Raw genomic sequence first — 19,833 nt, 5'->3', positions numbered from 1 at the left:
GGAGGTTATGGTGAGTCTGCTTAGGCCTGTCCTTGGGCTGTATTGAAGCCCATTCTTCTACTGCATCTGCGGGGAGGACGGGAGGCCAGAAGAGCTCTTGCCACAATCTGCGTGTAGCAACCTGAGACGGTCCTTTTAAAGAGGCAGCAGCAGTAAGTTCTCCCCAGTGCCGAGCGCCTGCTGAACCCAGACAGGGCACTGCACACTCTCCACGTAGGAGTGTGTGGTCCCCAGCCTTGGCGAGAAAACTGAGGATTTACACAGCTTGCCCAGGTGCAGACAGTAGGGCTGGGAATTGAACCGCTCGTACAATCTTGTGAAAGGGGACCAACCCCCAGAATAAATTTTTTTTGTAACCAAACAGAGAAGTCAGTAATTCTGGAATTAGCACACGGCTCATCTTGGTGGCAGTAACAAAGCTCAGGAAAGTATGGAGTGTTTAAGATTAAAAAAAAAAAGATGAAACTTCCTGTGCTTTGTTTCAATAAAGGAGCTATGTTCACTGCCTTAGAAAATTGGTGAATGGTCAAGAATTGCCTAGATTCATGTTCCTTGGCTTGATTTTTAATCACATTGAAGTATGACTTCTTATGGATGTTGCTTCTAATTTGTCTGGAAAGCAAGTGCAGATATTGCCAGCTTGGGTATGATGGATGGATTCTGACAATGTGTACTTACTTACACTTAGAATAAATGCCGACCATTCAGCGCTCCATTTTTCTCTAACAAAGTCACCAGCAGAGCCTTGCACAACACAGGAGCATATACCGTATTTTGCTGTGGCATGATCTTTACGTCTGTATTGAAAATCTATTTAGAGTGTGTAATCACTGGGGCTGGGAGCACCTTCAGAGATCAGGGTTCATATCCAATCCAGATATGGAAAACGTAAATCTCTGTGTTACACCATATACAGTGTAATAACAAGTGCACTAAAGAAGCAAATCTAAGCGATCGAATCAGAAACAATTAGGGGGAAACTTAGAGGAATATCATACCATCTGAAAATACGTTAGGATTTTTTTTTTTTCTTCTTCTTCTTCTTGCGGGGTGCTGCTGGCTGCATGTAAGGAAGTCCCCACCTCTGACCAGCTTCATGGGAGAACTTTCTAAGCTAAGAAACTTAAAAAGTGGGTTAGCAGATTTAGCAACGTAACAGATGGAAAAGCAAAAAAGAGGAAAATATTTGCAATCTACAAGGCATAAATGTAATTTAAAGGACACTTAGACAAATGGGGGTGACCAAGAAAGCATTGAAGGCACTGGGGAGGGCATCCTTGGAAGACATACGTTATTGTCTTATGGACCAGTGGGAGAGGAGGTTTGACTCCTGTGTCTTTAAGCTTCAGGAAGAGGTTTCAACTCAAAGGAGGAGGAAGTTTTTCTTTACAGCTGCCTGGTCCTGTGGTGACTTCTGCCTGGAATTCTGCAAGGCCTGGTTGCGGGGTGGGTAGCCTTGGAGTGGAGGTACCCAGTGGGCGGGTGGACACAGTGACCTTTCAAGGCTCCTTCTGTCAGGAAATGCTCCAGGAGCCTTTTTTAAAATGACAGCTGAAAGGGCTCACTGGCTTCCCTGGCTGTTCCGCCTGGAGCTCGTGGGGCCGGACAGCCAAGCGTGGGGCATCCTTGCTCCTTCCCTGGAGAAATAGGCCACCTGCCCGGGGGGTTTGAGATGGTAGGGGGGGGACCTGCGGGAACCAGGGGAGCAGATGTGAAGGGCTTGTGGATGCCGTGGAGGGGTGCGGGGCCCCCAGGTCTTTCCTGGAGCGCGAGCCCCGGCTGTGAACAGAGGAGAAACCTCAGGGCGGCAGCGAGATGAAGTTTCCTGTAAGGACCCTGAGCATCGCTGTTCTCTGCTCAGCTCACGGAAGCGGGCTCGGGGGTGTGCAGCAGGCACACGGGGAACCAGCACCGAGCACCACCTGGGGATCAGCAGGGTGGGCCTGGGCTCGGCGCTCGCCTTCCGTTGGCGTCCTCCGTAAAATGGGCGTGAGGGTAAGGTCCAGTCCCTTTGGATGCAGAGGGTGAGTGACTTCCCCGCCTGACCATGGCCCCTGGGCTGTCTGCAAACACTTAATACTTGTGGGTGTGTTGTGACTCCTGGGATAGAAACGGGTCCGGCTCAGAGCGCCTGTGCCTCTCTGTCCCTCTTCTCTGGTCACTGAGGGGTCAGGTGAAGCAGCTGTGTCCTCTCCCATATCCGTCAGCAGATCTGCAGCCTTAAATGCATTACTTTAAACTGAAGAACATATTCTTTTTTCAGATCCCCTGTATCTTTATACATGAGGTGGTCCTGTTCGTGGAATGAGACTGTGTTGGTTTCTCTTTTTTTTCTATTAATTAATTAATTTATTTTTGGCTGCATTGGGTCTTTCTTGCTGCGCGCAGGCTTTTTCTAGTTGCGGCGAGTGGGGGCTACTCTTCGTTTTGGTGCACAGGCTTCTCGTTGCGGCGGCTTCTCTTGTTGCGGAACACAGGCTTCAGACGCTCAGGCTCAGTAGTTGTGGTGCACGGGCTGAGTTGCTCCGCGGCATGTGGGATCTTCCTGGGCCAGGGCTCAAACCCATGTCCCCTGCATTGGCAGGTGGATTCTTAACCACTGCACCACCAGGGAAGCCCCTGTGTTGGCTTCTTCATTTTAATTCTTCTCTTTTTGTTTAAGGTGTGATGTTGATATTCTGAGGGCTGCTGTGTATTTTGTGTGTGTGTGTTTATTTTTTTGTTTTGTAGGGATTTTTTTAAAAATTTATTTTATTTATTTATTTTTTTATTTGTGGCTGCGTTGTGTCTTCGTTGCTGTGCGCGGGCTTACTCTAGTTGCAGTGAGCGGGGGCTACTCTTTGTTGTGGTGCATGGGCTTCTCATTGTTGTGCCTTCTCTTGTTGTGGACCATGGGCTCTAGGTGCGCGGGCTTCAGTAGTTGTGGCTCGTGGGCTCAGTAGTTGCTGTGCACGGGCTCAGTAGTTGTGGCACACGGGCTTAGTTGCTCTGCGGCATTTGGGATCTTCCCGGACCAGGGCTGGAACCCGTGTCCCCTGCATTGGATTCTTAACCACTGCACCACCAGGGAAGTCCCTGTAGGGATTTTTTTAAATGGATTTTTCAATGGTTTCAACCAAAGCAGATAATTCCTAGGATGTGTTCATAACTTTTTTTTTTTTTGGTCTCTCTGTGTTTAGGATTATTCCTGTCCTTTGTGGTGGTTGTTTTGACTTGAGTTTGGGTCTTGAGAGCATGTGAGATGTGATGTTCGTCCAGAATGTTCTCCTTTTCTTTCTCCTTTTGTCTTTGGGGGATGTAGGGTACCTGGCAGCAGGCAGCATCCTCTGTAGTGACTTTGTTCTTCCTCTCTCCTTACTTTCCAGTTTTCAATGGTTCCAGCAGGTCATCACGGGAGAAGGAACCTGTTCAGAAACACAAAAGCAAAGAGGCCACTCCGGCGAAGGAGAAGCACAGTGATCCCAGGGCCGACGGCCGGAGGGAGCAGGCTTCCGCGAGCCACCCCCCAGCGGCCCCCTCCGCGGGCTCCTCTGCCAGGGGGCTCCCCGCTCACCACCACCCCCCTCTGCATCGGTCGGCTCAGGACTTACGGAAACAGGTAAAGCCCAGCCCTGCCGCCGGGGGACCAGGGTCTGGCCCGGAGGGTGCCGGCCCTCCTGCCAGATGCCACCGCCGCGTTTCATCAAGTTAACTGAAGGGGAAATGTGAGTAGTAGCCTCGAGAGATCCATCTTTCCAGAGCTCAGCAGGCAGGAAAGGACGCTCAGAGGTGAGAGGGGGGTGAGAGAAACATGACCTGGGCGCAGAGGTGCAGGTGCACACGCCTCTCCTCCCGTGAAGATGGATCAGGCGGGGCCGTTGGTGGGTTTGCGTCCCTCCCTGGAGGATGCTGCCAGCACCCGGTGCCAGCGGCAGTGGAGGGAGCCTCGCTTGCTGGGATGCCGGAGAAGGGTGTGGAGGGAACGCTCCTTCGCTACCCCGCCCCCGCCCCAGCGCCGGGGCACCGGGTGAGGCGAGGAGTCCTCAGGTTAGGCCGGGAGCCACAGGTGACCTTGGAACAGGCCTGCACACGGCCTGGAGTGTTCCCTGTTCTTCTTGAGGGACACGTTGGTGGCTCGCGGCAGGACTTCTGATAGGCCTGCGGGCGGTGATGAGACGGGTGCAGCCGCGGGGGACACTCGCTCCATCCTGCGCCCTTAGGGTTAGCGGAGGCTGCACGCGCTCTGCTTCCCCCCACCCCCCCACGTCCCGACTTCAGGGTCACATCCAGAACGCTGATCCTTTGTGGGCACCTCTCCCTGCACTTGGACAGAGTTCTCAGCACCTGGGAGGGGGACACTGGGGATGAGGTGGGGGTGGAGCTCGGTGAGGGTGCCCCCCACCCCCCGTCCGGGCCCAGTGGCATTTCGTTAGACCCTCTGCTCCCGTTCTCACCACGTCTGAGAGTCGGTGAGCCGTGGGGATCAGAGACGAGCTCTCCACACCAGGAATTTTGTCACAGACAGTTAAAACTTGCCTTAGAATAGACTGAGGACTCTAATCTGGAAAGATTGGTTGATTCTGGGCGAGGCGCGGGTGGCCTGGAGATTCCCTGACGGGCGCTGTTTTGGAGAGACTAATAGATGGTCCTTGTGGTGTGAAGGTGGGAACTCCTCCTGTTGAATTGCTCTTTCCCCATGGTCTTTCTCATTCTTGATGATGTTGGGGACCATCGTCTCTGAAGATGTAACTGTATGCATGCACATACATAGGATGGTGTGTGTACACACGTAGTATTAGTCTCAACCTTTAGCTTTCAGATATCACTCAGCTCTCCAGCTGGAGTGGACGAGGCAAGAGTCCTCGTGTTTAATGTTTCCACGGCCCTCAGATTGCCACTTAGTGCCTCTGAAGTGTTATCTTGAGATTAAACAGGTGGTTTTTGCATTTTTTAAACGTTGCCCACTGTTCCTCAAACACACACCTCACGTTTTCCTCACGAGAACACCTGAGCGTGATTGTGGAATTGGCCGCCCCCGAGGTGGGTGCCCGATTTTCAGGACATAAAGTATGGGACGCACCATCCCTTTGGTGTCTTGAGTCCCCACTCCATTTCCAAAGCTGTTGGCCGGACAGGCCCTTGTGCAGAGCTTTCCTCCAGATCTTTGCTCATGGAAGACAGCAACTCAGAAGGGGTCTAGAGAGGGAAGGGAGCAGGAATCTCAGTGAGGAATGAATGCGTGACTTTATTCACATAGAACCATAATCACTCTCTCTCTCTCTTTCTCTCCCTCTCTTACTTTTTCACGTGAGGCTGGATTGAGTAAACCCCCATCTCAGTTGGTCCAAGCTCATCCTCAACCCCCAGCGCTTGCCCCTCAGTTCAGGATTTCCCTTTGTAACTGAACAAGAGGAGTTCTCGCAGTTGGAGGTGAGAGTTGAGGGGAGTAGAAGGTACCCCTTCCCTGGGATGGCCCCATCCCCTTGGTCCACAGCAGGCTCACGCGGCCCCTTTTACACGCAGCCTGGAGATGGAGCAGAGACCTGGGTAGCAGGGCAGACTGTCATCTGAGTGACTGTAGGAGCCTGGCCGGCTTTCTGGGTTCAGGTCTTGCAGGTGGGGTGTAACCGTCCCCGTCCCACCCCCGCCTGCCTGCCCTCCCTCCCCTGTCTAATCCACCCGGGGGGGGGGGATGACCCAGGACTCCCAGGTCTAGTTGGGCTCTGACCACGACCTTCACCGAGACTTAAGCTGTAATAGTTAACCTTCCTGAGCCTTATTGTTCATTTGGAGCCAATGATGTCAACTCTTCTCCCAGGGACATTGTGAGAAATGAAAGGATAATTTTGACACCATCAAATCCCATTAGTTAAGTACTCTAAGCAAAAAGGTCAATAGAAGCCCATTGTAGATTCCTTTGTAATGGCCTGATGCAAGTGATTAGAATCTGACCTTTCATCTTTTCAACTGCATAAAAGACGGGAGGCCCAGAGAATACTCGGATCCGTAATTTCAGATATGATTAATTTCTTTCTGTCGGCCTGAAAGAAAAGATCAGTGATTGTACGAAGCCCAGCTGGCAGGGTGGAGGGATGCCCTGTGTAGGGGTGCTGCTGAGAAGTGACCATGCCCCGCTGGCCCCAATGCACTGAGAGCTCGCTCTTCTTACTAGGACATTGCCTCTCACGGGGCTGGGTGGAGTGCTCACCTTCATAAAAGCCCCGGCCCCGGGCCTTTGAGACTCAAGAGCACGAGAATTCAGTGTGAGGGGCCTCCCCAATCCTCCAGCTTTTCTTCTCCCAAAGGCTCCAGGTGTGCCACGTGACACCCACACATGGGTAGCAGCCCTGGAACTGCCCTGGGTGATGAATTGGATGTGTGGTAGGTGTCGCGTTAATGTGCAGTAAAAGGCAGTAACAAATTGAGGGTGGAGAAGCAACCTTTCTGACACCTAGAGAGGGCGTGGAGATGCTTTCCAAGCGTGTCGCGTGGAGGTTTTGGCAGACAGCTGTGTGTGGCTGGTAAGCCAGGAGGTGGAAGACGTGGACGGTGAGGCTGCCCGCCGCCGGCTCACCTCCCGGTTCTCATCTGTTGCGCTGAGGCCGAGCCATAACAAGAGGAAGAAAACCACCAGCTTGCGTGGCAGGGCAGACACGCCCGGCGGAGCGTCTGCCGGGCTGTGGTACCTTTGAGGAGAGGTTTTTTCACAGTCAGATGTTCGGCAGCTGCAGAACGTCTTGGCCTAGTAGGATGGAGAGAGGAGGTTGAGCTGTTCAGACTGAAGAATGAGGAGGATTCTTCAACGTTCTGGAAAATGAAAAACGAGCATTCACAGAGATGTGAGAGAGACAACTTAGCTAGAAGAATGTTTAAGGTCTGACTGTGCTCGTCATCAGGCCACGCGGGGAGTTTGAATTGCGCCTTTGTCCTGTGGTGTTTGTGACCAGGTGGCCTGCAGAGGGGAGGCGGCAGGTGCTTCGGGAAGGTTAGGGGCTCCGACCAGGACCAGGCGTTCCTTCTGGAGAGCAGGGCTGCGTCCGCCTCGCCCCCCTGCTCACTACCTTCCCGGCTCCCGCCACACCAGCAGGCCTGCCTTCCCTGTCCGTAACTCGCCGCCTGTCCAGTGGATTCTGTTCATTTAGGCTCTTTTGCTATTTAATTTGAATTTTAAAGCCCAAATGCACTGTCCCCAGCCAATAGTGTTTCTCTTGGGCTCCTTTGCTGCTGCTCTGAGAGGTCGGGCAGAGCCACTCGACTCAATGGCTCCCTCTAGTGGGAAACGGGAGTTTGGTAGTTGACTTTCTGGTTGAACAGAGGACCGCTTCATGTCTGTGCGACAGGGGTAGCCTGAGCTACAGGTGCCGGGTGGGCGGTGGTGGGCCGAGACACCCCACTTCCTGCAGAGCTGGGTGACAGCTGTGGGGTGCAGCGTCAGAAGCCCACACCTGAGCTGAGAAAGGGGCACCTTGAAGAGATGTGAAGTTATTCAGCTGAAGGGCTTTTATTGCCCCCTGGAGGGCTCTGCCTCGGGCCTCCCGCCTCCCGGGTGCTGATTCTCCAGTGAATTACAGTGACCCCTCTCCCCGTGTCAGCACTTCCTCCAGATATGTAGGCTTGAGAGCAGGCCCGTGTGGTGGGCTGGCCAAGTGACCTGGGCGTGTGTTGAGGTGAAACTGAGCGTTGGCCTCTGTTCCATGGTGGAATAGAGCGGTGGCTGGGGAGACGCTCAGTGTGAAGGTGAGACAGTGCCTCCCTCCATAGCTTTGTCTCCTTTGGTACCAATTACTCATTGGACCCCGGAGACAAGCACAGGCCAGTGGCTAGGCGTCTGTGTTTATAGAAATAGGTAAACAAGAAGGCGATCTTTTTGCCACTGAAGATGGTGAAATAGTTATGCGGAATTCCACCATGTGAAAATTTGGAATTTCCTGTACGACAGTGAGCCAGGAGGTCAGGTGGCCCCGAGAAGCCGGACTGGTTTGACCCGGGGACCTGCGCTGTTCCTCCTGGTAGAGTCTGGGAGAGTGGAAGCCTGGCTTCCTGGCCTCCTGCAGGTGCACAGCTGTGTCGGGGGAGCGCAGAGCTGTCTGGGACTTGGCACACACTGAGCCCCTTGCTCCATCCTCACCGGTTAGGTCAGAATCTGGATGGGGAGGGCTTTAGACTGGAATCAGCATTATTTCCAGGCTCCCCAGGGGTTCACAGGGCTCCCGGGTTTGGGAGGCACTGAACCTAAACCTCGGCAAGACATGACGGCTGGCGGTGGGCTCTGCTGGCAGGAGCGGTTGGTGGTGTCCACTGCGCGGTGGCTGCCGTTTCTGCTGGCGGATCCTCATCTTCAAGAAGAGATTAGCGGTGCCGTGCGTCTGCTTATGTGTAAGTTGGGTGAGAGTCGGAGCAGGCTAACCACAGATTGAGGGCTTCGAGGGGTGTCTTCTCTGAAGATGCAGATCCCTGAGCATCTCACCGATGGAAAACTCTTTCTGTGAGCCTCAGCAGGGTTTTACTGTTTCCTTTAGTTTTTCTAAATGGTCTGTTTTGTTTTTAGTCAATGGAAGCATTTGAAAGAACAGTTAAAAATTTGAGGTGTTTGCATTCCTCACCATACATCCTATTCCAAATTAGTGGTACTTATCATGGAAATGTTGTCTTTGCCTCCGCCCCCGGTTTTATAAATTTGTTTTTAATTTATTGTTGCCAGGCTGCTAGTTTTGTTCTGGTTTTGTTTTTAAATTTCCTGTTACGTTTTCTAGACCACCTGCCCTGTCAGTCCTGCTTCTTTCTCGAGTGGCCGGCAGTGGTGCATCCAGGCTGTAGTTCCTGGGCCTTCTCTTTGGCCTCTTCCTCCCCAGTGGGGTCTGGGACCTCACCAAGTCCAGAAGTCAAGGCTGGCTCCCCAGAAACCTGGTTACCAAACGCCCCGGGGTTGGCTCATGGAACACAATCTCACACCAAGAATTCATGGCTTTGATGGGACCGCGTATAATTGGCGAATGAAGAAATACAGGTCTGGGGGCTTCTTTCCTTTTTCTGTGTTCAGGACCTTCTGTTGATAGTCTGTTGCCATGGTTCCCAGAGTAGGTCCTTGGATGAGGCTCAGCATCACCAGAACCTCATTAGAAATGCAGATTCTCGGGCTCCATCCCAGACCTACTGGCTGGGAGACTCTGGGGATGGGGCCCAGCGAAGAGGTCGCTGGGACTCAGGCCCTGCCCTCCAGAACCTGGTCCTCGGGGCGGGGCAGCTGCACAGCCCGTGGGTGCATCGGGTGTGGACAGGAGAGGAGTGAACTGCTTTAGGTGCCAGATGGCTTCCCCAACTCGGGAGCCCAGGTCCTCCTCCTGGTCACCTTCTTCTCTGGGCTCATTGGTGAGAAAAGACAGCTGCTGTTTCTGCTCTGTTTCCCAGTGAGCATGTGTAATGTTCAGTCTGCCTTTTGGGGAGGTGGTGTTGCTCAGGTAACCCTGGCATCCCTGGTTGCAGGTGAGAAATCGATGCCCAAGATGGTAAATGACATGTCAGAGGCCACTGAGAGGCAGAGCTGTGACATGGTGTCCACACCAAACCAGCCCAGCGTCAGCTCCTGCTCTGGGCCCGTCATCATCCTTTGGAAATTAATGCTTTTCTGGTCTCCACCCTTGTCACACTCTGACTTCTTTTTATAAATGAGGGTGACTTTTGTGTGTCACAAAATTATTGTGGTGTCCAAGCTGTAAGATGGCTGTGAAGAGAGGCTGATCGTTTACCAAATTCCCGTAGGATCTAATGCGGACGCTTTAGGGGCGGGAAGTGGGAGCCGTCTGTGCAGAAGGGGTCGGGCCTGTTTTGCTGCATCAGAGAGGTGAGGTGCACCCAGTGAGGTGCCCTGGGGCCCGTCTCACAGGTGACTGACTGGCAGACGCCCACAGCTGACAGCTGCACCCCTGGGCGTGGCGCGTGACCGGCGTCTGAGCCACATCAGTGCTCTTATTCCTTTCTTTCCATAGCATTTTTGTTTTGTTTTTTACTTATTTAGCATGTATTTTAAAATTCTGTGGGCAGCTCATGCTGCTGTAGGGAGCACAGAAGAAATTGCAGCCATGTCTTTTCTTGGCACAGGTGTGTGTGTCTGTGTGTCTGCCCCCTTATCTGCAAGACCTTGCTGTCGGGTGTTATTGTTATTAACTTGTGGCAGGTGATTGGCAGGCACGTTGAGGGTCCTCACTGGGAAACATCTAGTTTCAAACGACAAACGTGAATGTTACAGCGCACCCAGGAGACCCCCTGGGCAGCACCCAGGTTGGCTGCGTGTTTTTGCGCGGAAGGATGGGCCCCGAGTCCTGCGGAGATCCTGAAACCGAGTATCTCAGAGCTGGCTTCGGGGCTGTGTGTTTTGCCTGCCTTGGCCGGGACTCCCGTGCCGCCGCCTCTCAAAAGTGGGCGCCGGCTGCTGAGTTTGGGCGTGGGGTGGTCCCCGCTGACAGGTGCTAACTCCGCCTCTCCCCCTCTGCTCCTCCTGCCACCTCCCAGGTTTCTAAGGTCGGCGGAGTCACTCGAATGTCATCTCTGGGTACAAGTGCAGCCAGTGCCAAAAAGATGCGCGAAGTCAGACCTTCACCGTCCAAAACTGTGAAGTACACTGCAACGGTGACGAAGGGGACTGTCACATACACCAAAGCCAAGAGAGAACTGGTCAAGGAAACCAAACCTAATCACCACAAGCCCAGTTCAGCTGTCAACCACACAATCTCAGGGAAAACTGAAAGTAGCAATGCAAAAACCCGAAAACAGGTGCTATCCCTCGGGGGGGCGTCCAAGTCCACCGGGCACACCGTCAATGGCCTCAAGGTCAGTGGCAGGTTGAACCCAAAGTCATGCACTAAGGAGGGGGGGGGCCGGCAGCTGCGGGAGGGTCTGCGGAACTCCAAGCGGAGGCTGGAAGAAGCGCCCCCGGCCGACAAGCCGCAGTCACCCCCCAAGAAGATGAAGGGGGCGGCGGGTGCTGCCGAGGGTCCCGGCAGAAAGGCGGCCCCGGCCCCCGCGGAGAAGGCACCGCCTGGCGGCCACGGGAAGAAGGAGGTGCCCGAGCGGAGCCTGGAGAGGAACCGGCCGAAGCGGGTGACGGCCGGCAAGGGCCCGCCGGGCAGACAAGCACACGGCAAGCCGGACGGCGTCCCCTGTGAAAATCGTTCTACCTCGCAATCGGAGCCCCTGCCCCGGCCGCACGAGGCGGCGGCCAAGGCCGAGAAGGGGGCCGGCAGGGCCGGGTGGGCGGCCATGGACGAGATCCCTGTCTTGCGGCCGTCGGCCAAGGAGTTCCATGACCCGCTCGTCTACATCGAGTCGGTGCGCCCTCAGGTGGAGAAGTACGGCATGTGCAGGGTGATCCCGCCCCCGGACTGGCGGCCCGAGTGCAAGCTCAACGACGAGATGCGCTTCGTCACGCAGATCCAGCACGTCCACAAGCTGGGCCGGCGCTGGGGCCCCAATGTGCAGCGGCTGGCCTGCATCAGGAAGCACCTCAGGTCTCAGGGCATCGCCATGGACGAGCTCCCGCTCATAGGTAAGGCCCCAGCCCCAGCTTCAGCTTCTCCGGGCCCTTCTGGGCCCGGGAGGAGTCTGAGGCCCCCCTTTCTGCAGGTGCGGGGTGCTGTGGGAGGAGGAGGGCTGGTCCTGTGCCCCCAGCTCTCACACTAGGCGACCCCTGCTGCCCCGATCTGCGGGCCGCCTTGCTGAGGCCAGAGTGGTGTCCGGTGAGAGGGGCAGGAACGCTGCCCCCGTGCATTCGTCCGCTGGGGGCTGCCTTACCTGAGTTCTGCAGGCTGGGAGGCTTGACCTACAGGAAGTTATTTCTCACAGTCTGGAGGCTGGAAATCTGAAAGCAAGGTGTTGGCAGGGTTGGTTTCTCCTGAGGCCTCTCCCCTTGGCTTGTGGACGGCCGCCTTCTCCTGTGTCCTCACGCGGTCTTTGCTCTGTGCGCACGTTCCTGATGTCCCTTCCTCTTGCTACAAGGACACCCGTCACATTGGGTTAGGACCCATCATGATGACCTCGTTTTACTTTAATTACCTCTTTAAAGACCCTGACTCTAAATACAGTCACACTCTGCAGCCCTGAGGTTAGGACTTCAACATATGACTCTTTGTAGGTGGGGTACATTTCAGCCCATTTATCTCTGTCTGCTCATCTGTCTTTGCATCTCCGTTTTTCTGGCGATTACTGGGCCCTCGTGGAGCCCACAGGTCCAGGAACACTTCTGAGAGCAGGCACAGCTCTGGCTGTCAGTGAAGCAAAGCTCTCCTTGGTGCCTGCTTTTGTGAACATACACCCAGCTGTTGTGAAGACCCTTGGCCCCCAGGCAGAGACCACGGATGGCTCTTGGAATCCACATTTCCCTCTTCCTCTCCTGCTTATTGCGCCTCCAGGATTAACTCACTCTGTCAGGGACGCGCCGGTTCTGCGGATGGGGTTCCTTTTGGGTCTGCCAGGTGAGTCACATGCTTCCCTTCTGGCTCCAGACCCTCGACAGGAATAGGGCATGTCCTTCCTCCAGTTGGAGAGGACAACTTTTTAAAGGCAGGGAGCAGAGGAGATATTATCGGTCATTTAGATATCAAGAGTTGGCAGTAAGATAGGGCTCCTTGTAAGATGGAGGTTTCATTATTACTCTCAGCAGGTGAGAATCACTTACATTGAAAGAATTCTTGGTTTGTGGTCCACTGTCAGGGATGTGGTGGAAGGTGACACAGGGCTGTGGGAACAGGCTGAGGAGGTGCCAGCCTCTTGGGAGCTTGGCGCTGGCTGCGTGGGTGACCAAGAACCTCACCAAGTCGTGGCTGCAGTAGGACGTCTTTGGTCCCCCAGCCTGCTGGGGGGGGTGCGGTAGGTCTTCTGGGGACAGGCGGTGTGCTCAGGTGGCGTCATGAGGGCAGCCAGCGATCTTCCATTCAGAGTAGGTTTCCTTAACCTTGACTCGCGTGGCACCAGAAGCCGCGAGGACCTGACACTGTGGTGTGTGTGTTCACACCCGTTGCTGTTACCCCAGCTGTAAAGCGTCGTCAGCTTCCAGAAGAGGAGCTGAGCCGGCCCGTTACCCGCAGAGGCCTGGGGCTGTGGCTCTGAGCTCGGCCTCCTCACAGTGCGAGGGACCTGGTAGTTTTGGAGGAATTTCCCAGAATCCACAGAGCGGCTGCTCCTTCTTTGGGAGGGTGGCACTTTGTCACGTACCATCCTCGTGGTCCTGAGAACGGGTTGGTGATAGCAGGTGAGGAGTGAAATAATGGATTTGCAAGTACTGGGTCAGTTTTCTCAGTGCTGTTGAATAACAGTGATTGCTTCCCTTCTGGTCAGCCTGTGGCCTGAGCCCCTTGGGGTGACTCGCATCCCTCTTCACCTCGGCAAGTCCGGGCGGCGTGCGGGCAGCCCCAGGAGATGCCCCGACTGATAGCAGGGCCTGGAGTGCATCTTGGAATCTTGGGCTTTAGGCCCCTCCCAGCCAGGGTTGGGGCGAGTTTCCTCCTCGACGTGACCCCCCACTGCCACGCGGACCACAGTGACCACAACTAGCCCCAGCGTCCCACCCAGCACGGTAGATGGACTCGGGCTGCTGCTCGCCCTTGCCCTGGCCGAGGTGGTCCTGTGTGCCCGGCTCGCCCAGCGTGCACGCGCTGCTCTCAGGAGTTCCGCTGCTTTTCCGTTCATTTATTTTATATAAATCTATCCCCACCCTTTAAAGATCTAAACGTTCTTAATGTTTACTTTGCTCACCTACCATTTTGTGGTGTATTTACCTCCTAACAGCCAGTAGATGGTTATTCTGGAAGATTTTTTCCCCCTTTATTGGCCAAACGGTGGTTGATTTTCCAGGTCCCATTGAGAGAGTCACTTGGCGGGCATTCAAACATATCTGAGTTTTGACATGCTTTGTACAGTGTGATCAAGGGGCGTAGTGAAAACCAGCCCATACACCTTCTGAGATAAGCAGCCCTCTGTGTGAGTGGTGATGGGAGGAGCTGAGGGACAGACTACCGTCTGCCCCGAGGTGGGTGCTGCCTGCTGCCCGGAAATCCTGGGGGGGATCGAAAATAAGTTACTGTGTCTGTGTCCGTGTGCGTGTGTGTGTGCGCTGGGGGTGTTGGGGGGGGTCAGGAATGACAACACATTCTACGTGTGTACACTTTCCGACATCGTGGCTGTTCCAGGTGACGCTGGCTCGTGGGTGTGGCCGAGTGGCACTCCCCAAGCCTTGCCAGCCCCAGCCGGGATGCCCTGTTCCATCACCCTGCCTCCTGGGGTGTGAGAGGTGTGCACCCTGCCCCTGCTCCAGGGCACGCTGGACTCTTCCTCCTCACGGATCTGCTCGGCCATCTCTCCTTCCATTCAGCCCTCTGCCTAAGTGTCCTCTCCTCGGGGCTACCTGCCCTGACCACCCTCCTAAGACAGCCGCCCCTCAGCCTGTCCTGCTCTATTTATTGTCCTAGTGCCCACGATGGTCTAAACCCCGCCTCTCTGTAGACTAGATTGTTCTGTTGGCTGCTCTGGCCCCAGGGCCTGGTGGCATCTCTGGCATGCAGTGGGCACCGGGCACCCGTGGACTCCTGGGTGATGGAGGACGGTCTTGTTCACGGGCCTTTTCACCGACTGTCCCTCTGTTTCCTCCCCTCACCGTCCCAGGAGGCTGTGAGCTCGACCTGGCCTGCTTTTTCCGGCTGATTAACGAGATGGGCGGCATGCAGCAAGTGACTGACCTCAAAAAATGGAACAAACTAGCAGACATGCTGCGCATCCCCAAAACCGCCCAGGACCGGCTGGCCAAGCTCCAGGAGGCCTACTGCCAGTACCTGCTCTCCTATGACTCCCTGTCCCCCGAGGAGCACCGGCGCCTGGAGAAGGAGGTGCTGATGGAGAAGGAGAGCCTGGAGAGGCGCAAGGGGCCCCTGGAGGGCCACACGGAGCAGGACTACAACCGCTTCCACCCGCTGCCCCGCTTCGAGCCCAAGAACGGGCTCATCAACGGCGTGGCCCACAGGAACGGCTTCCGCAGCAAGCTGAAGGAGGTGGGCCCCGCACAGCTCAAGACGGGGCGGCGGCGACTCTTTGCTCAGGAAAAGGAGGTGGTGGAGGAGGAGGAGGACAAAGGCATCCTCAGCGACTTCCACAAGTGTATATATAAGGTAGGGCCCCTGTGCGGGGCCTGGGTATGAGGCCTCGGGTGCACATGCAGGGGCCAGGGGCTCGGCTGTGTCAGGCTCCCGAGACCCCTGACAGTCGGCTCTGGGTACGTTCATCGTAAAGAGAGGTGTCTGCGGTCTGCAGGGGGGCTGGGTGTCCGGACGAGGTTACTGGGCGCCCAGCCAGGGGAGTCGCTTGCCCGCCGTGGCCTTGGGCTTCCTCTCCATTAAATGGGTCTGTGTGTGCGCGCGTGCACATGTGTGTGCCCACGTGCCAGGGATGCAGCCTGGGGGCCACAGCCCCTCATCCTGGAGTGGCTGCCCGTCGGGGCCAGGGCCTCTCGTACACACAGGGACCAGGCCCTCTGTAGCTCCCGATGGACGTCCCCCCACTGCCACCCAGCCTGCCCAGCTCGGCTCTGCCGGCTCCTTCGTGTCCGCCATCGCGGGTCTCCTGCGGAGGGGGAGGGGAGGTGCCCTGCTTCTGCCGCATCCCGTAACCGCCCAGCCATTCCGAGGAGGCTCCCTCCTCGGGGGCGCGCGGTGGCGTCCTGGCGTCTTCCCACTTGGTGGCCCGGCTCCGTGTCCACAGGGCGGTGGGGACCCGGGCTGGCAGGGGGCACAGACTGGGCGCTGCCCCTGCGCCGCTCCGGCAGGGGTCTGCTCCGTAGGCTCGGGGGAGGGGCCCCGTGGAGGCCTTGGTGGTCACGCTCCCACCGCACGAGCCTGCCCGTGGTCTGCGGACGCGTCGGGCATCTGCGGTTCTGCCCTGAGTTTGGCCTGTTCCCTTTGAGTCCCCACTCCGAGGTCGCACCTCTGGCCACCCTCTGCCTCGCTTCTCATTCTCTCCTAGGCTTGAGTCCCGCCCTGCTTTCTGGAGAGAGATGCCTGCTTGCCTAGAGCTTTTCCTGTTACTGGACCCAGCCAGGGTTGGGTCTCCTCAGCTGTGGCTGCAGTCTGGTGGCCCTGACAGTGCTCTGTGGCACCTCTGTGCGCCGAGGGGCCGGCAGCGCGAGGCTCCAGGTTCTGAGCCCCCTCAGCACCTGGGGGCATTGACCGTTGTGTGCTGGGTGTCATCGTCTTGAATGACAGGCACCCTGCTTTAGCTGACACAAAATCAGGTCCCTCCTAGCAGTTAGGATTTTATTTTGCAACGAATGGCAGGTCAGGAGAAGTTTGGGCTTGTACAGCAGTTTCTCTTTTAGGTAGAACTCTCTTTACGGAGCTGAAGAGCGAAAGCACAGGGCAGGGTCTGCGAGCTGACTGCTCTGACTGCCCTTCCAAAGGCAAGAAGGCTCTGCCCCCTCCCTAGACCTGCAGCTCTGTTCACGGGGAATGCTCCAGCATCGCCTCGTTAGGGGGACCCTCCCTGACCACCTGCCTTGCAGCCCCGCCCCTCTGCTTCTGGTTCATCGCGCTCAGTGCCACCTCCCAGCTGTTTTGTGTGAGCCAGCGTTCCCCAGGCCGCCCCGAGGCCGGGGACGCTGTCTGTTTTGAGCACTGCTCTATCTGCAGCCCTTAGAACTAGGCCTGTACACGATAGGTGCTCAGTAAGTACTTCCACAGTCTGGTCAGGGAGGAGTTGGAGGGCTTGCCTTTAGAACCAAGCATATCTGTGATGCCGTGGGTCATCCCAGTGAGCTTGTCCTTGTTGACATTCCCAGGAAGGGGTGGTGTGCAGGGGTGGGGAGGGGACGTTGGATAATCTGAAGAGCCTGCGTGCTGTCCCAGGGAGGTGTGGGGGACACGGAGTGGCTCTGTGGCGAGAGAAGGGCCGCATCCCTCTGTCCCCCGCACGTCTATGAGGCCAGGCTGCTCATCTGGCTGGTCCTCACGTGAGGACCCTCAGGGTGGGTGTAGGCGTCACCCAGGTTTCTTTCCCGGGGTCCCTGGTCCCGAGGTGCGGCCGGTGTCTGTCTTGATGCTGTTGGTTTCCCCCTGGCCACAGCCTTTCTCCTGCCCTCACGTGGGGCAACCGGAGGAGCCCCGCCTCTTGCCACACTGCACTCGTTGCTCCAGGGAGTGAAAGCAGCTTTGAAGCGGGGCATCTCGGCAGCGCACCCGGGGCTCCTGTGGGACCCCGTTCTGCTGGCTGGCGGGGGTCTGGCCCGGCGCTGGATGGCCAGGGCTCTTCCGCCTCCTTTGTTGGCACCGAGGGTCTTCCTCAGGGAGTGTTTTTCCACCACCTCTGCTTGTGTCAACTCAAGACGTGGCCCGGCCCCCGGTCACAGGGACGCGTCACACAGGGGCCCATGACGAGGTGGCCTGCTTTGGAGTCCTGGCTCTGCTTTGTTCCTTACGCTTGACTCTTGTTTTTGTTTTCTTTTCAGGGAAGGTCTGTTTCTTTAACGACTTTTTACCGAACAGCAAGAAATATCATGAACATGTGCTTCAGCAAGGAGCCCGCACCAGCTGAAATCGAGGTGCGTGAGCTGGGCGGTCCCGGCCCCCGTTCCGTCCGGAGCCAGGGATGGAGCCCCTGGGCCTCCTGGGGCGGGGGGGGGGCGCGCGGAGGGGTCGTGAGCGCTCAGCCCATCGTCTGGGCTCTGGGGGTGGCCAGAAGTTTCAGCTCGTGTTGGTCCCAGCTTGTGCAGGGGTAGCAAAGGTGTAATGGAGAGAGCGAGCCTCCCCACCTTCGCCCTGACTCCCCTGGAGCCGAGGCCTGTCCTCAGGGTGCCTGTTACGCAAGAGAATGTTTGGAATCCCTTGAAACCACAGTTGTGCTTTTTTCCTCTCTCCTGTTTTTCATTTAATGGGGTTGGCAGGTTGCCAGTTTTGTGCTTCTGAGTTGCATGAGGTTGGAGAGGTGCAAGCGCGTCTGCGCCCAGGCCAGCGAGCGGGGGTTCGGCGTGAGGTGCGGCCGGGGGTCGGCGCCCGGGGCAGCGCCCAGCCGAGCCGCCGGGGGCTCCCGGATGCTGACGTAGGTGGGCCTGTCCAGGGAGAGGCCCGACTTCCCTCGCTGGTTCAGGGCGGCTGCTGGCGGAGCGTGAGGGGTTGCGGACCGCAGCCCGGCTTTTGGTGAACAGCTGGTTTCAGAGCACGTCTTTTTCTTCAAAGATATGTGCTTCTTCCTCTCGGTAAAACCATGCCGACCACCAGGGCGCCCGGGCCCTGATTTGATCGGGTTTCCCAGGAGTGGGACTTCCAGGACAGTCTGGGTCACCAGGACGCCTGGTCCCCTGCATCTGTGCCGCGTGGGACCCCACCTCTGATGGTAGCCGTCAGAAGCCCAGGAGGTCCCGCCCTGGTGCTCAGGCCTGGTCTCCCAGGTTGGTGAATTCCGTGTTCGATTTTGGCATCACCGTCATTCCTTTTAGGCCCCGGGTCTGTACCCTGGGCGGTATCTGTGAACACCACACAGTGGCCTGACCTTTGGCCCTGCCAGAGCCATGTTCCATCTACCGCGATGCCAGTGGGGCCCTGATTCTGGGACACGTGGCCGTCACAGTTGCTTCCCGAGTGCCTGTGCCATTTGTGGGAGAAACGTCAGAGGAAAGGAACGCGACTCTGGGGCTGATCGTCGGAGCTGGAAAAAGACGCCTTTGCTTCACAGCACAGGTCCTGGTCGGGAGTCCCCTAAGGTTAGGGTTGTCACTGTGCGTCGCTTCCTACTCAGGAATTAATTCTCGCTGGAAGCCCAGGTTTCGCTTTAATAGTTGTATAATATCTAAACACAAAGGGAAGATTTGCTCAACTCCACACTTTAAGTCTGGCTGACTTCTATCTAGATCCTGCAAAGAGGCTGGGCCCTCTCCTTGGCCGGTGTCACCAGCCCGAGTGGCCCCCCCGTAGCGGACGGCCCCCTTCCTCCCCCGCCTCTTTCACCCAGCAGAGGTTGGTGTGAGTCTAGGCAGGACTGGCCCGAACCCGTCCCCTCAGACAGACTGCTGCTCCGTCATCCCCTGCCTGCGAGGACGTCTGTTTGAGGAACCCGGGCATTTAATGCTGTCGACTTCCTTCTTGACGCGGGGTGTCTGGCCGCCCCCGGGCGGGTCTCGTTGCAGAAGCCACACGGCGGGGCGGTGGCCGACACGGGGGGCTCGTGGGTGAGGCTTCCTCCTTTAAGTGGGGTTCCAGGAAGCAGGGGCGGGTGATGCTGTGCTTCTGGGATGATGAGTGAAGACACAGTGAGGGGGGAAACTGAACCCCTCTCACCCGTTAGCAAAGCCCATCCCGACCCCCTCTTGCCCCGCAGGCGTTTAGGTCATGCCCACCCCCACCACCCACCCCCCCCCCCCCCCCCCAATCTGTTTCGCTGGCTTGGGTCACAGCCTGGGGGTCCGACCCTCACGTGCAGCCCGCTCACTGGGGGTGTGCAGCGTGTCTGCTGAGACGCCTGCCCGGGGCTGTGGTCATGACACCTACGGACGGTGGCCGCACGTCTTCAGGCCCGTTGCTGTTATCGCTTTCTCCCTCCCTTTCGTATAAATGATTTTTAATTGTGGTAAAATATGTGTAACATTTACCATTTTAGCCATTTTTAAGTGCAGTTCAGTGGCACTGAAGTCCATTCATGTTGTTGTGTGACCGTCACCACCATCCATTTCCAGAACTTTTCCATCTTCCCAAACTGAAAGTCGGTTCCTATTAAACACTGAGCCCCCGTCCTCCCTCCGCGCAGCCCGTGACACCGCCGCTCTTCTTTCTCTCCGACTTTGACTGTCCTGAGTACCTCACGGGAGTGGCATCACGATATTTGTCCTTC

General features: G+C 56.6%; 1 protein-coding gene across 1 annotated transcript in view; it reads left to right on the top strand.

The window, feature by feature from the left end:
* JARID2 (jumonji and AT-rich interaction domain containing 2) overlaps positions 1–19,833 on the top strand; it is a 242,673-nt gene that overhangs the window by 208,293 nt on the left and 14,547 nt on the right. Inside the window, exons 7-10 of the mRNA XM_068559141.1 lie at positions 3,366–3,598; positions 10,489–11,521; positions 14,632–15,131; positions 17,459–17,551. Coding sequence (XP_068415242.1) covers positions 3,366–3,598; positions 10,489–11,521; positions 14,632–15,131; positions 17,459–17,551 — 1,859 coding nt within the window. The remainder of the gene's footprint in view (positions 1–3,365; positions 3,599–10,488; positions 11,522–14,631; positions 15,132–17,458; positions 17,552–19,833) is intronic.

This window comes from Eschrichtius robustus, chromosome 12, assembly GCF_028021215.1.
Source record: "Eschrichtius robustus isolate mEscRob2 chromosome 12, mEscRob2.pri, whole genome shotgun sequence".
Taxonomy (NCBI): Eukaryota; Metazoa; Chordata; class Mammalia; order Artiodactyla; family Eschrichtiidae; genus Eschrichtius; species Eschrichtius robustus.
The sequence above is the reverse complement of the archived record's forward strand: the minus strand, read 5'-3'. Positions and strand labels throughout refer to the sequence as shown.